At 31.9% G+C, this 16,497-nt stretch overlaps 1 protein-coding gene across 7 annotated transcripts in view; it reads right to left on the bottom strand.

The window, feature by feature from the left end:
* The window catches only part of LOC142329602 (uncharacterized), a 97,211-nt gene that overhangs the window by 20,465 nt on the left and 60,249 nt on the right, over positions 1-16,497 (bottom strand). For all 7 annotated transcript variants that reach the window (XR_012757529.1, XM_075374318.1, XM_075374314.1 and 4 more), the window contains one exon: positions 7,361-7,551. Coding sequence is in view for 6 of the 7 variants with exons in the window: in XM_075374318.1 (XP_075230433.1) it covers positions 7,361-7,551 (191 nt within the window). In the remaining variant the exon portion in view is untranslated. The remainder of the gene's footprint in view (positions 1-7,360; positions 7,552-16,497) is intronic.

Genomic DNA, 16,497 nt, shown 5'->3' with positions numbered 1-16,497 from the left:
TTTTAACCGTCAAAATATTTCTGTAGCTACAATGTAGAAATACTACATTACTAAAAAGTCACTTCTGTCAGTCATTATAAGCGATAAAATGTAGCATTGCAGGAGAATAAATAAGTCATAATAACCGATATGTCACTAAAATCAATGTAATCACAAACAATATTCATACTTTATTTATGTATTAACGGCATACCAAACCAACCAAGAGAAGTTTTTGGTCACTATATCCGATATGTCATTATTTTTTATGTCACTATAAATGATACTTACTGAATACGTATTAATTTTTAGGTTTTAGAAGCCAGTCTTATTTATTTTACACATTAGGTAATTCAATTCTTGAATAACCGTTTAAACTAAACTATTAACTAGTTAAATAAAATATAAAAATCCTGAATATACATCAAGTCAACCTTCTTTAGCAATATTATTAATGGTAATAATTACTAAATAAATCTCCTTAAAACTCTGCATTAATTCAATTAAATAAATTACTATATATGATGTAATGCCGGTTCTTCCGATCTGATGTTGAACACATAAATATATAATTAAACCTTTATGCACTACTTTTTTCCTACAAGACTTTTTTTACATTAAAATTGCTTTTAAGGCAAGTTATTATTGCTTAGAATTCCTATTTTATAGAAAATAACAATACACCACTCCACATTTCCACAACAAGAGTGATTCAAACCTAAATATTTCTATTTCCACATTCCATCAAAACCCTTTTATTCCTCTGATGTATTTTAATAATAACATGAAATATGTATATATAGTTATACAGCAGCCATTTCCATAAAATTAGAGTATTTATAACAACGGATGTATGAATGTTTGCTTATAGTCTATTTTCCACGTAGCTAACACTGGTCATTTCACCTGCTTTCCATATACAACATTAAGAACTTATTCGATAGATTTGGACCATTGTCTATGTATGCTTTTCATCAAAAAAGAACATGGAAATATTATAAAAGAATTATAAATAAAACTAATATTAGTTTACTTATAATCCAGATGAAACCAAAGTTTTCTGGAGGTCTTTAAGAAAAAATATTCAAGTTTATATATACACAGGAATTTTGTATCGAATTGACAATCAAGGAAAAATAAAGTTTTTTGGCATTATTTTTGTAATTGCAGATTGGCAAATTGGTCACCAACTTTTGTAAATGACCATAGTAAAAAATAATATAGATTGGCTATTATGGACTACCTGTATACTACAGCTTAAAAACAAAACCTGTAATTTTACGAGGTGCCAAAAGTTCAGGGAATTTTACCATAAAAATAAAATAGCTTACCATAACTTATAATTTCCACTGTCTCCTTGAAAGTAATCCCCTTGGGCACTGATACAGTGATCCCAGCGTTTTTCCTGTGATTACATGCATCCCTGGAAGTCTGCAGGTGTTAAGTGTTCGAAGCACGTTCTGCATTTCTTCCTGATCTCCTCAATTGTGTTAAAACGACGGCTTTTCAATTGAAATTTTATTTTCAGAAAAAGAAGTCACACGGGGCAAGGTCAGGCGAATAGGATGGGTGGGGAATCATTATAGTCTCTTTGGAAGCCAAGAAGTTCTGAACAGCTAGCGATGTATGCGCGGGCGCGTTGTCATGGTGCAGAACCCAGCTGTTGTTACCCCACAGATCTGATCAGCTGTTGTTACCCCACGTTTGCGCCTACTGCTTTCACGTAACTGCTTCAAAACTTCACAATAGAACATCCCACTAACAGTTTGACCAAGAGGAACGAATTCCTTATGGATAATGCCTTTGATGTCGAAAAAAACAATCACCATGGTCATCACGTTGCTGCGAACTTGGCAGGCTTTTTTTGACCATGGAGAACTTGGCGACTTCCACTGCGATGACTACTGCTTAGTTTCAGGGTCATACCCATACACCCATATCTCATCACCGATTATGATGTTGGAGATGAAGTTAGGGTCATCTCTTGCTGAATTTTTCAATTCACTACAGACAGCTACGCGATTTTGTTTCTGGTCGCTGTTCAACACTCACGGTGCAAATTTTGCAGCAATGCGTCTTATGTTCAAGATGCGTTGCATGGACTCATTTGACATCTGTACGATTGCACAAACATCATGGATTGTTTGTCTACGATCTGCAACAATAACCTCTTGCACTTTCGCGATATTTTCTGGTGTTGCGCTTGTTGATGGTCTTCCTGAACGCTCATCGTTGTCGACTGTCGTTCGTCCATCTTTGAATCGTTTGTACCACAAAAAAGTTTTACTTTTATTCATAGCATTGTCACCAAATGCTTTCATAAGCATGCGATGGGTTTCTGCACAAGTTTTTTTAAGCATGAAGCAAAATTTGATGCAGGTTCTTTGCTCTTTAAAATCTGTCATTCAGAACTTTGCCAAAGCAGTAAAACACAACGTTACACAACCGCACGAAAGTCAACAATGCAGCCTCTCACCGTCAAAGCTGTTGGAACACTGATTCACAAAGAGTACTGTTAGCCACATCTAGCGGCAGCAGGTCGTACCAGCAATGGTTCGCGCACAAAATTTAAATTCCCCGAACTTTTGGGTAGCACCTCGTACATAACTAAACAATTTTTTCGTGTTGATTTTACAGATTTCTGATTTTATAGGCAAGCTTCTTCCAATTAATCTAATCAAGGAAAGTTTTACTCCATAAACACAATAAATTTTCTGACATACCTCTACAACTGTTTTTTTAAACCTACTGAACTTTTAAAATTGCATGGTTGTAAACTTTTGAATTTAAAAATGCTGTGTTACTTTCTCAAATTATCCCTTGTAAACCGAATTATGAGTATTTGTTACAAATAGAAATAGTGTAGAGTGTCACCATTATGTCACAATATATCTCACTAGATATATCAACAGTAGATCAACATGTGTAGCTCTATTGTACTTTGCATAGGATAAGATTTATTATCTCTTCTTAGCTAATTTAAAAATAAAATCCCCTTAATGACAGTTACCCTTCATTAACTTGATTTAATGAATTTCAAATCTATAAATTCCGATGAGTTTATGAAAATAAAACATTTTCATTCATAAATTAAAATAAATTTCTCGAGTAAATAAATTTATTTTATTTTAATTCAATTTATTTATAAATGTAATCCTTTTACAAATTTTGTAATTTTATAAATGGAATCACTCTCTATAAAAAGTGATGGTGTGTGGGTTTGTTTGTTTGTCATGTGCTTTTTTTATTTCAGCTGCTATTGGTGCATAGTGGACAAATGATGGTGTGCCGGGTGGCTGCATACAGCTCCCTCAACGCGATTCTCTCCCGCTAGAAGCAATCGATTGTCAATTAATTTACAGATTATTTAATACAATTTCTAAGTAGATTATTTTAATTTATATTTTTATTTTATTATTTATTAATTTCATTTATTTAATTTTATTAATAAAAGAAATGTATTTATTAGTTAATATCTAGCAGTAAATAATAGGATTCTTTATTTAGCATGAGACAGCCATTGCACATGGCTCCATCTACAACTCTCTCCAGAAGCAGTCTGATGTCAATTAATTTACAGATTAATTTCTAACCATAGATTATTTTTATTTATATTTGAATTTTTATTTATTTATTATAATTATTATTTATTAATTTCATTAATAAAAGAAAGGATTTGGTTAATATTTAGCAGTATAAAAAAGTATTTTTTATTTAGCGGGAGAATCATTTGTGCATAGCCACCTGGCGCATCATGCAGTCTGCTCTGCACCAACAGCAGCAGCTGGACTGGCAACTAACACAACCACACACGAAGAATACACATAAGATTAAACAAACAAGATGGCATCCTTAAGCCAACTCCCTGTTATTAATATGGCTAGTCTTAAACATTATATTTTTATTAAAAACTATTAAATTCTATACCTACTCGCTGCTTAAGTCTATTTTAAATATAAAACACCAAAATTTTAAGGAAAATACTCTCTAAACACTATTTCTTTTCTTAAAATGTTTCTGTAAAACACTTAATATTGTCATAAACATGAGAACACAAACGCATCGAGGGTTCAACGGGCAGAGCCCCCTGGCTAGGTGGTCGGTCCTACGAGCAAAGCAAGCCTGACTAGCTAGTACTATATTAAATCAACAAATTATTGAATTTACTAATTTTTAAAAAATTTCTAACATTTTCATGTAAATTCTGGTATTTCTATCATTTCTTCTATATTAGTTTTTTTTTTTTTTTTTTTTTAGTAATGTTAAAAATCTAATGTGGGCACTACATGACTTCCTTGTACGCCTATTAAATTACAAATACACATTTTTTTAAAATGAAAAGTACATAAAATTTTATTTCATTTATAATTTCTGTTCTTTTTTTGTGGTTATTATTGAATTATTATTTATCATAAAAATTTTTTTACAGGCAAAGGTTAATTATTATTAATAAATAAATATATTTAAATTAAGTTAACGAAAAAAAAAAAAAGAAGGAAATGAAGTCTGATTCAAACCAAGGTGCCTTCCCTTTTTAAGATTCAAATATTTCATTAATTAAAATTTCATTTGGCTATAACTCTGGAACCTATGAAAATAAGTACCACTTATGATATATTGTTGAAAAGCTCTCAATGAGGGCTTACTACTGTAGTTAAGAAAAAGTTCAAAATAAAACTTTTTTGAAATTTTGGGCTGTTTTGGACACTTTTGGTTCAGTCGAAGCAATCAAAACGGGAGGTGCACAACTAGATATTACAAAAGTCCTAAATTCAAAATTTCAACATCCAACGGCTAATAGTTTCTGAGTTATGCAAGGTATATACATAGGTATGTACAGATGTCACACTGAGATTAAGCAAAATGGATTCAGGGATGGTCAAAATGTATATTTCCTTAGAAATTTGAAAACTGAAAGTTTTTGCGATCACAATACTTCCTTTACTTAATACAAGGAAGTAAAAATTTGTATTTCTGTATGCCCTCGCATACTCTAAAAATCATGTTTTAAATTATCAAAAGAAGACAGACCATAAATTAAAAACATACCATATGTATTTTTAATTCATGTAAACTTTTACTGAGACTACCCAATAAAAGTGGTCTCGAAAAAATAAATTGGGATATATATAAATCCAATGGGAAGACATTGGAATTCCCATGACATTGTATGTCATGGGAAGAGATACAAAGAGGTTTTACAGGTTGCTTCATTAACTCTACGTTGAATATTTTGTGATGATCTGAATGGCTTATTGATGTTTTAAAAGGGGTTTTCAATGTAATACATTCATGATTATCTATTTTATAATAAAACATTTATTACCACTTATAATCTAATATTAATAAGATTTTAACACTTGAGGCATTTAATTAATTATAGTATACATTATAATTTTTTATTTTGTTTGTATACCACACAGGAAAGTTTATTTTGTATATTTTTACTAAGTTTTTTCCTGTTTTACATTGTAATAAATTCAAATATTTTTTTACTTTCTTTCTCTTACATGCAGCGTTCTCATTATATTTATTAAATGTTTGTTGTATATAGTATTAATAAATTAGTTTTAACCACTTTGAATTATGCAGTGATATGTTCCTGCTTTTTGTATCCTTGGAATATTTTTACAAATAAAAATACGTGGAAATCACAATACTCAAAGAAAATTTATGAGAAAAAAATTTATAAGAAAAGTGATTTGTAATTAATGCAGTTCTCATGGCAGTACTTGAGATACAAGATGTAACAGCAATGAAAGTGAAATCACCGAACTCATGTGTAAACAGTGCAGCTTCACTGTAGATTTGAATCAAGAATTGATTTCAATGGATATAGCGTGCTGACATGCAATAGAAAAATGATTTAAAGAAGAAGACAAAGGAAACTTACTCATAATCTCTCCAACATCTTCAGGTTTAATACATACTACTCCTAAAGATATACTCCATTAAATACCATACAAATTTTGAGAAATTATTGTTGCTTGTTAAATACTAGAGATAATTGACATTTATATAAACAAACATACAATATGAAATATTCACAGATAAGATGACATAATCACCCAAAAAAATTTAGCACACAATCCTTACTTTTTTGCCGATTAGATCTTTAACTCTGTTTGAATCTGTTATTGAGGAATTTAATTTTGCTTAAATCAGCACAGGTTTGTTTTAAAACAAGAATTTTAAGGAAAAATGTAGTAGGGAATACTCATATCACTTTGTGCTCAATACATAGCAGTTACATATACGCTCCCATAAAATTTCAATGGATCGTTATTGAATCTTGGTGGAGTAGACAACTGGTGGAGACGATAAATGTTGATTGTTAGTCGATTAACACTTATTACTTTCTAAATATTCCCATGGCAATTCAATAAACACTATTGTGTAGGTTGCCTACAATAAAAGTATGTCTCCCATTTGTAATAAATTACCACGCACAGTTTGCATCATCATTAAGTGCTTGGTTTTAACATCTCATTACAAGTAAATCATAAAATTTTAAATAATTTATTGTTAAATCACATTAAATTATATTACTAATATATTTAATTTAATTTATAGGTTCTATCCTTCTGACTGGGGTATGTGAATCGTAAAATCTACGCTTCCATACATCAGTCAATCTAAAAATTTCTCAGGTATATTTATACACAATAATAATAATAAAAAAGCATGAGAACCCTACCCTTAAATAATTTTTCAACCATTAAACATAGAAAAAAGGAAATTTATCAAATCCTCATACCTTGTAACAATCTACTTTCTCTCAGATTTCAAGCCCCCAGAGAGCAACTCAAACATTTTAAGTGTAAAGGGTATGATTGTGGCACATTTTAAAGGGCACCTGATAAACAAAAATTTTGTTTTACAAGCTATAACTGTGACCAAGATGGTAGTAATTTTGTTTTTCTTGACAGTTATAGTTTCAAACGTGATCTACAGTGCCTCTTAAATAACTACTTACTGTACTGAAATGTAAAAAATAAATTAAATTAAATTTTAGCATATGTTTCTACCTAAACAAAATCTATTTTTTTAATATGAGACCAATAATTAGGGTATGCTGTAGGCCACTTTTAAAATTGGCTGTGAGAAATATTAAAAATAGAAAAAGCCTTTAATTGTTGTTAGATGGCTGCCACTTTGGTTAGGGTTTTCGTAGTGTGAAGTTTTTTAACATTAAATTTTATATTATAAATAATGTATCATAAACCAACCTGACCGTAAAATTTTTGTGTCATCCCCCTCCATGGGAACTTCGGAGTGCAATGATCTTATATCGAAAAATAGGTCATTTGAAGGAGGATGATTTGATAAATGAATTTTTCTACATTTTATTTTTTTAATAGTATTAATAAATTATAAATACCTTATGATAATGTTTTCGTAACTTAGTAGATTTCGGTGTAGAACTGGCGATGAATTTATGATCATCAATTTCAAAATGATCATCTTCATCCATTAAAACCATAGCCACCTTTTCTGTTACAATTCTTTCACGGTCTTCTTTTGTACGTGTCTGTAATAATGTCAATGGTTTACCACCAGTTGTTTTTTTACCTAATTAAAAAAAAAAACCACAATATATTCCACTACAATATGAATGTCATAATAAAATATTAAATATATTTTATAAAAAACATCATAATATTCAATAAAATTTTACTACTTTATAAGGTACTTTTAGTAATTTTTCATCTAAGTTTGTAAACCGTACTTGGATAAACAGATACCCATGGAAAAGTTAATAAAATTATTTTTTATGATTAATAATTAATTAATAAGGTAAATAATTACACCACAGTTGCCTAGTCTAAGGTAGAAAAAATTTTTTTTTGTAGAAAATTCATCTGTTGTTTTGCAAATCAAAATTAGGCGTTATGTATTCTTCACCCTACGTGACCTACGTTACCCGTAGATTCACCCTTAGTGTCAGTTTTGGGTGGATTCTATTGTTATATTCTAATGTATATGCTTGCATGACAGCTGATTTTAATTTCTTACTGTATTATATTACTTATTATACTGTTTAGTTATAAAGTGTCCTTGCTTTCAAATTATAATTGCATGAATGTGTCAAAGTCGACCACCATGTTGATATAACAAAAAATATGTGAAAAAATTTTCCAGGACCTTTTGCTTGAACATAATCGGCTAAGTTTTATTTCTTCATCGTCAGTAAGCCTTTACCTTGTTATCATTAGCCTTCCTAATAGCATAATAGTATTCATCTGCAACGTTATAGAAATAAAACCATAGCGGTCGGTTCTATATCGATCTTTAACAACAACCCATCTCATACCGATAAGGGAAAAAATTAATTAAAAGAAAATGGTACAAAATACTGAAATAATAAAATGAAAAAAGATAAGTAAATAAAGAATTTATATAATCTCTACCCAGTACCATCTACCTTTAATAATTAAAAATAAATCGCAACATCAACCGATTGTGCATAAAACAATACATTTGTTTACAAAGGTAAACCGTTTGGTATAGCGATTAACAAGTTTAACTTCTAGAATTGATAGTCTCAGATTAAGTTCCTCACAAAGGTCTGCAATTTTTTTATGAATTATTTCATCGATTTCACCTTCATTAAAATACACATTGTAGTTCAATAATACTACAATAAAATAAACAATCAGAGAAAAAATATTTTACATACCAAGAAACACAGAATTATCCGACTTATTACTTGATTAAAAAAACTGATTTATAAATCACTGAAAACTGGGCAATATTTACCAAGAGACTGAACGACTGTTTGTTTTTGAATCAAACATGAAGACTGTTTAGGAAAATTCTACGGTTGAAATATATGGGTAAAATATTTTTTAATACAATTTTTAATGAAATGGTGGCAGGAGAGATGGTATCGATCAATGAAAGGCAGATGAACCTACAGATTGATCCTGACAGAGAAGGCAAAGATGGTTGTGCTGAAAATACAGGGAACTAGAATACGAGTTGACCCGGTTTCTTACCAGTCACAGATATTTCGAGGCATACTTGTGTACGCCGATACCGAGATCCTTCACAGATTGTGATTACTGTGGGAAGGAGGACACCAAAGAACATACAGTGTTTGTGTGCCATAAGTTTTTACAGCATAGAAAAGAATGGTGAAAAGAATTCGGCGTACTTACCTCACAGAACATCATTATGCTTTAGACCAAACGATCGTGGCATGCACTGTCCACAATCCTGGTTAAGATCATCTGAACCAAGTTGGCATCCAGGAGTAAACAGCCACCTCTGAGTGTCTCTTGCAAAGAGGTCAAAATGCAAGGCTTGAGGGCAGCAATGGAGGCGCGGAAGGAGACAAGACACATGGGGGTGCTGTGATAATACCATAAGGTGGGCCTGGCATCTCATATTATAGAGGGAATGGGGTAGAGAATGGGAATGGAGACTCTCCTACCCACTTTTAGTGGGTAGGCCTGCAAGGGAGAGTCTCCACACTACTATAAGGTATGAGACCCTACATGGTGCCTGTAAAAGATTTCCCCTACACCAGCAAAAAAAATTAATATAATTTGAATCTACACCATTGTAAAATGTATAAAAAAATTTCTAAAAATATGCCCTTTTTATCGGCTAATAAACCTTTTTTTTATTTCCCTCACCCAATTTTGGTATTTTTCAATCAACATTTATCAAAATTCTTTTTCCAAGTATTACCTATTTCAGTCAAAATTATTTTTTTTTTAAATTGTTATCTTCGTTTTGATACGGTGAATAAGAAAATGCACACAATACTTAAAAAAGTAACAATTATTATGACAGTTATGATGTGGTATTTAAAAGAAAAATTCTTTTAAAATAACTGCTGAAGAGGAAAAGGTGCTATAATATAATGTAGGGACTACATCACGCCTTTCTGCTCAAAACATTAATCATTTTCTTACTACATTTATTGTACTTTTTCAGTTTCAAAATAAAATATCTCACATTTTTATCAGTAAAATCAATTAATTATCCACAACAATAATGACTACCTTTTCATTATATAAATTTTCTTAACTAACTCAATAAAAGGAACAAGCCCAAAATTAAAAAAAAATTTAAATAACCATTTCTGACTGAAAGAATAATACTTGAAAAATTAGAGAGAAGTTGGTCCAAAAATACCCAAATCTGACAAGGGCAGCAAAAAAATATTAGTTATACAGTTGATGGCGCACATTTACAATTTTAGACATTTTTTTATGTATTTTATATGACTGTAGTTCATGTTAGTAGTAAAGGAAAGGGAAAGCTATTTTATCTAAAGATAATCTTTGCTTTTTTTTTAAGAAAAATTTCACCAATGAAATTAAATTATTTATAAAACAGATAATGTATAAAATAGTCTTATCTGCAATTTTTTATCTTTATTAAAAAATGAGAACTAACAAAGATACAGTGCGACTAGTCTAATAAAAGTACTCAAATTAGCAGCAAAAGCTGGGCTTTTTTTCATCGTTTTTGAAACAATGATCCATTTTACAATGCTCAAAATATTTGACCATTGTAACAATTCTAGATACCTCTCTTTGTGTAAGGTGAAAACATATGTAACAAGTAAAAAACTCACAATACAGTCACAGCTAGATTACCTCCCCACTGATCTGCATCCTATCTACCAAGCCAACGTTTTCAAGTGGAATAATGATACTTCACATGTATATTTAAAATTAATGCATAGTAGCACACAGAAGAAAGTAATTTAAATAAATATATAATAGAAGATTTTTATTTTTTATTTTCAGATTTACAAGAGAAGTATACAACTACACTGTTCACTTAATGATTATTTCTTAAAGACAATATCCTATATGTGATGCTATCAACATTCTGCGGATGATAACCATTTATAAGTACATACCCTTTCATTCATGAATGCAAATTCACTGTAACTCGCTGCGACATCTTGAAAGATATCGCTTCAACCACTTAAAGAATCCTAACCTTTCGTTCATTAATACTATGAAGTGATGGGGAGCATTTGAATTTTTAAAAATGTCCATAAAAAGTAAATCAAATGTCAAAAGATCTGGTGATGTCACGATTCTGGAATAGTGATCTGGTGATCACTATTGCAGAACACAATACAATTTCCAAAAAGATCTTATAGAAACCATTAACTGATATTCCATCCTAATGGTTCTAGCTCCATTTTTATTGAAACCGTAGAGCCTAACAGTTTCACAAGTATTGACAGATGAAAAGAGTAATCACGAAGGATCTTACTGTGCAGAACACTGTTAAATTTGAAGAATGAGGCTCTGACTCGCTTGACAGTTTGTGGCACTTGGATATAGACATGTTTCCTCGATACTGAACCTGTAGCTTCAAAATCTTCAACCCGTGTCTTCTGTGTGGCATCAGCTCCCAGAATGAGCTGATGAAACTGGATATTAAAATTAAAGTTGAAAGCGATAATGAAAATCTTGTCGCACAGCTTCACAACAATACCATTACAATAAAATCCTTTTATAAATATAATACACTTTCAATTAATGCTCCATTGTAACTATACAACACTGAGTGGAGAAAAAAATGATATTAAAATAGATATACAGATTCAAATTACAGCTTTGCAATTCAAAATTACCTGTTAACTCATAAAATCATGTACGTTTACGACTTAGCAAAAGAGTAATTATTTTCTATAACCATTATTTATTTTGATATTATTATTCATTTTAAATTAAAAATAATAAAAATACTGTCATTATTTCATTTATATTTTGGGTTAATAGGGTTCACACAATATTTTTGAGAATATTTAACACAAAATGAAATGAACTTGATATTAATTACTTCTTTTTGTTTTTTGTCTTCAGTCATTTGACTGGTTTTATGCAGCTCTCCAAGATTCCCTATCTAGTGGTAGTCGTTTCATTTCAGTATACCCCATACATCCTACATCCCTAACAATTTGTTTTACATACTCCAAACGTTGCCTGCCTGCACAATATTTCATTTTCCCTGTCCCTCCAATATTACAGCGACTCATCCACGATGCCTTAATATGTGGCCTATAAGACTGTCTCTTCTTTTAACTATATTTTTCTAAATGTTTCTTTCTTCATCTATTTGCCGCAATACCTCTTCATTTGTCACTTTATACACCCATCTGATTTTTAACATTCTCCTATAGCACTGCATTTCAAAAGCTTCCAATCTTTTCTTCTCAGGTACTCCGATCGTCCAAGTTTCACTACCATATAAAGCTAAGCTCCAAACATATACATTCAAAAATCTTTTCCTAATGTTTAAATTAATTTTTGATGTAAACAAATTACATTTCTGACTGAAGACTGATTTTGCCTGTGCTATTCGGCATTTTATATCACTCCTAATTTGTCCATCTTTAGTAATTCTACTTCCCAATTAACAAAATTCTTCTACCTCCATAATCTTTTTTTCCCCTATTTTTACATTCAGTGGTCCATCTTCTTTATTTCTACATTTCATTACTTTCGTTTTGTTCTCGTTTATTTTCATGAGGTAGTTCTCGCGTAGGACTCCATCCATGCCGCTCATTGTTCCTTCTAAATCCTTTTTACTCTCAGCTAGAATTACTACATCATCAGCAAATCGTAGCATCTTTTCAGCTTGTACTGTTACTCCGGATCTAAATTGTTCTTTAACATCATTAACTGCTAGTTCTATGTAAAGATTAAAATGTAACGGGGATAGGGAACATCCTTATCGGACTCCTTTTCTTATTACGGCTTCTTTCTTATGTTTTTCAATTATTACTGTTGCTGTTTGGTTCCTGTAAATGTTAGAAATTGTTCTTCTATCTCTGTATTTGAACTCTAATTTTTTTTAAATGCTGAACATTTTATTCTAGTCTACGTTATCGAATGCCTTTTCTAGGTCTATAAACGCCAAGTATGTTGGTTTGTTTTCCTTTACTATTCCTTCTACTATTAATCTGAGGCCTAAAATTGCTTCCCTTGTCCCTATACTTTTCCTGAAACCAAACTGATCTTCTCCTAACACTTTTTCCATTCTCCTCTCAATTCTTCTGTACACAATTCTAGTTATAATTTTTTACGCAGAACTAATTAAGCTAATTGTTCTGTATTCTTCACATTTATCTGCTCCTGCTTTTTTTGGTATCATGACTATAACACTCTTTTTGAAGTCTGACTGAACTTCCCTTTTTTCATAAATATTACACGCCAGTTTCTTTGTATAATCTACCAATCGCTTCCTCACCTGCACTGTGCAGTAAGTCTATTCCAGGAGCCTTTCTGCCATTAAAATCTTTTAATGCTCTCTTAAATTCAGATCTCAGTAAAGTTTCTCCTCTTTCACCCTCTTCGACTTCCTCTCTAACACCATTTTCTAATTCATTTCCTCCGTATAACACTTCAATATATTTCACCCACCTATCGACTTTGCCTTTCATATTATATATCGGTGTACCACCTTTGTTTATTAACATTATTAAATTTTAATTTATGTACCACAAAATTTTCCTTAACTTTCCTGTATGCTCAGTGTATTTTACCAATGTTCATTCTCTATCCACTCTTCTTTCGCTAGTTTGCACTTCCTGTTTATTGTATTTCTTAACTGTCGATAGTTCTTTTTACTTTCTTCGTCACTAGTATTCTTATATTTTCTACATTCATCCATCAGCTGCAATATATCGCCTGAAATCCAGGATTTTCTACCAGTTCTTTTTGTTCTGCCTAAGTTCACGTCTGCTGATTTAAGAATTTCCTTTTTAACATTCTCCCATTCTTCTTCTACATTTTCTACCTTATCTTTTTTTACTCAGACCTCTTGCGATGTCCTCCTCAAAAATCTTCTTTACCACCTCTTTCTCAAGCTTCTCTAAATTCCACCGATTCATCTGATACCTTTCCTTCAGGTTTTTAAACCCCAATCTACATTTTATTAACACTAAATTATGGTCGCTATCAATGTCTGCTACACAGTAAGTTTTGCAGAGACGAGTTGATTTCTAAATCTTTGCTTAACCATGATATAATCTATCTGATACCTTGCAGTATCACCTGGCTTTTTCCATGTGCATATTTCTTCTATTATGATTTTTAAACTGCGTGTTGGCAATTACTAAATTATACTTTGTGCAAAACTCTATAAGTGGGTCCCCTCTTTCATTCCGTTTGCCCAGCCCATATTCACCCACTATATTTCCTTCCTTGCCTTTTCCAATCTCCAACTATTATTAAATTTTCATCTCTCCTTTTATGTGTTTAATTGCTTCATCAATTTATTCGTATACATACTACCTCATCATCATCATGGGCACTTGTAGGCATATAGACATTAACAATCGTTGTTGGTTTAGGTTTCGATTTTATCCTTATTACAATGATTCTATCGCTATGCGTTTTGAAATACCCTACTCTCTTCCCTATCTTCTTGTTCATTACGAAACCTACTCCTGCCTGCCCATTATTTGAGTTAATTATTCTAAAATCACCTGACCAAAAGTCATTTTCCTATTCCTACCGAACCTCGCTAATTCCTGCTACATCTAAATTTATCCTACCTGTTTCCCTCTTTAAATTTTCCAACCTACCAACCTTTTTTAGACTTCTAACATTCCACGCTCTGACTCGTAGAATGTTATTTTTTAATTTTCTGGTGACCCCTTCCTTAGTAGTCCTCACTCGGAAATCCGAACAGGGGACTAGTTTACCTAAAGAATATTTTACCAAGGAAGGCGCCTCGCCTCCATCATTTTTAAATGAAAATGCAGAGAGCTAAATTTTCTTGGAAAAAGCAGTTATGTTTTCCATTGATTTCAGATGCGCAGTACTCAAGAGGATTGAATGATGTTGGTATAGCCATTTAAGTCGTCCTGACCTATGCCCTTAACTACTGAAAGAGCTGCTGCCCTTTTTCAGGAATCATTCCTTAGTCTGGCTCTCAACAAATACCTCTCTGATATGGTTACACCTTCAGTCCAGCTATTCTGTATCACTGAGCACTCAAGCTCCCTCACCAACGGCAAGGTCTTCCCCAATGAATCATTGGGGAAGTAATTACTTCATCCACTCATTAAATTAAATATGAAATATGGATATGATTTGGATACCTTGATCAGATGTTTTATGATCCAGGAAGTAAATCATGGTAAGTGGAGAATTTTGTAAAAGTAATGAACTTTTTAAAATAAATAAAAAATTTAATTTTTTTGGTTTGTCTTGAAGTAATATGACCAACTGATAAAATTAAAAAACAATTAACATGTTAAATATTATAAAAAAATATACACACAGTAAGAGATTATAAATGGACTCCTTAAACAGAAGAAATAACAAACTGGGATTCAAAAATATAACACCACAAACAAAAATAAAACAAAGCTTAAGTGAAATAGTGATAAGAAAATATTTTAAAATATAAGTAAGGGGTATTAATATTTCAAAGTAGGAGATTAAAGAGTGTTAATTTCAACCATACATCACTCACTCAATCAAAATACTTCAATATAAGGTGGTAAGTTGAATATACATTGCAATGCTTCATAAAATACAATTGCTGCACACATTGTGCAGCAATTTATCTAAGAGGCAAATCAAAGCAACATCACATGGCATGGGGATCTATTCGTCAACCTCGCACATCCTACACACAGATAGCAAAGGAAAAACCTCTTCTTGACAACTGATTTGTACACAACATCACCAGTAGCACAGCACAATTAATGAGGGAACCTTATCATCAGTCGATCGCTCATCTTGCCACACTGCACTGACCGAATAATGTTTCAGAGTGCACAATCAGACTGCATCATATGTTCTATGAAGACTAGTCAAGTGCAAGCTTTATTAGCAGCTGCATTAGCAAAATTTAGCTAAATACAGAAATATTACTTATTGTTTACGCCATGCGTAAAGCTCCGTTATTTCCAATGAATTCAAAGCTAGGGTTGGGTCATGTTGTTTGTTACAGGCATAGTAAATTTTACTATGGTTTGTATTTTGGGCTTGTAATTTGTACCTGTTTGATTATTTGTTCTCGTGTTCGACACTTCTGGCGCCAGCCAGACTGTCTGCTTCCGTCATCCTTAGTGACCACGTGTATTCATTTCTCGAATTATTTTTGGCTACCCTTTTCACACACCCGTTATTCATTCGTTCCCGTACTAATACATGCACACATCTCTTGTTTTTTACTCACACTCTCTCCTGTCCACTACCTGGATCTGGTTTCCCCCTCTTTTCTTTCACGCCATCTTTTCTGCAGAGTAGATCCAACATTCCTCCTGTACAGTCGCCTATGGCCATTCTCTCTCAAACTTTGTGATAATATTTTCATCGCATTCATACCCGCATAAACGTTGCGGTATTATTTCTCTGTCTAAATATTCTCCAGCTCTTACTCGGCAGTGTCTCGTAATTTCACCGATCTCAATGTTTTGTTTTGCCTCGTTTCTTCGTTAACTTATTCTTCTAATTCTACATTACGTCTCTGTGGAAAGTGTTTCAATCACTACACGCTGCCAATTCTATCGACGCCGAA

Source organism: Lycorma delicatula, chromosome 8 (genome assembly GCF_047948215.1).
Source record: "Lycorma delicatula isolate Av1 chromosome 8, ASM4794821v1, whole genome shotgun sequence".
Lineage (NCBI taxonomy): Eukaryota > Metazoa > Arthropoda > Insecta > Hemiptera > Fulgoridae > Lycorma > Lycorma delicatula.
The sequence above is the reverse complement of the archived record's forward strand: the minus strand, read 5'-3'. Positions and strand labels throughout refer to the sequence as shown.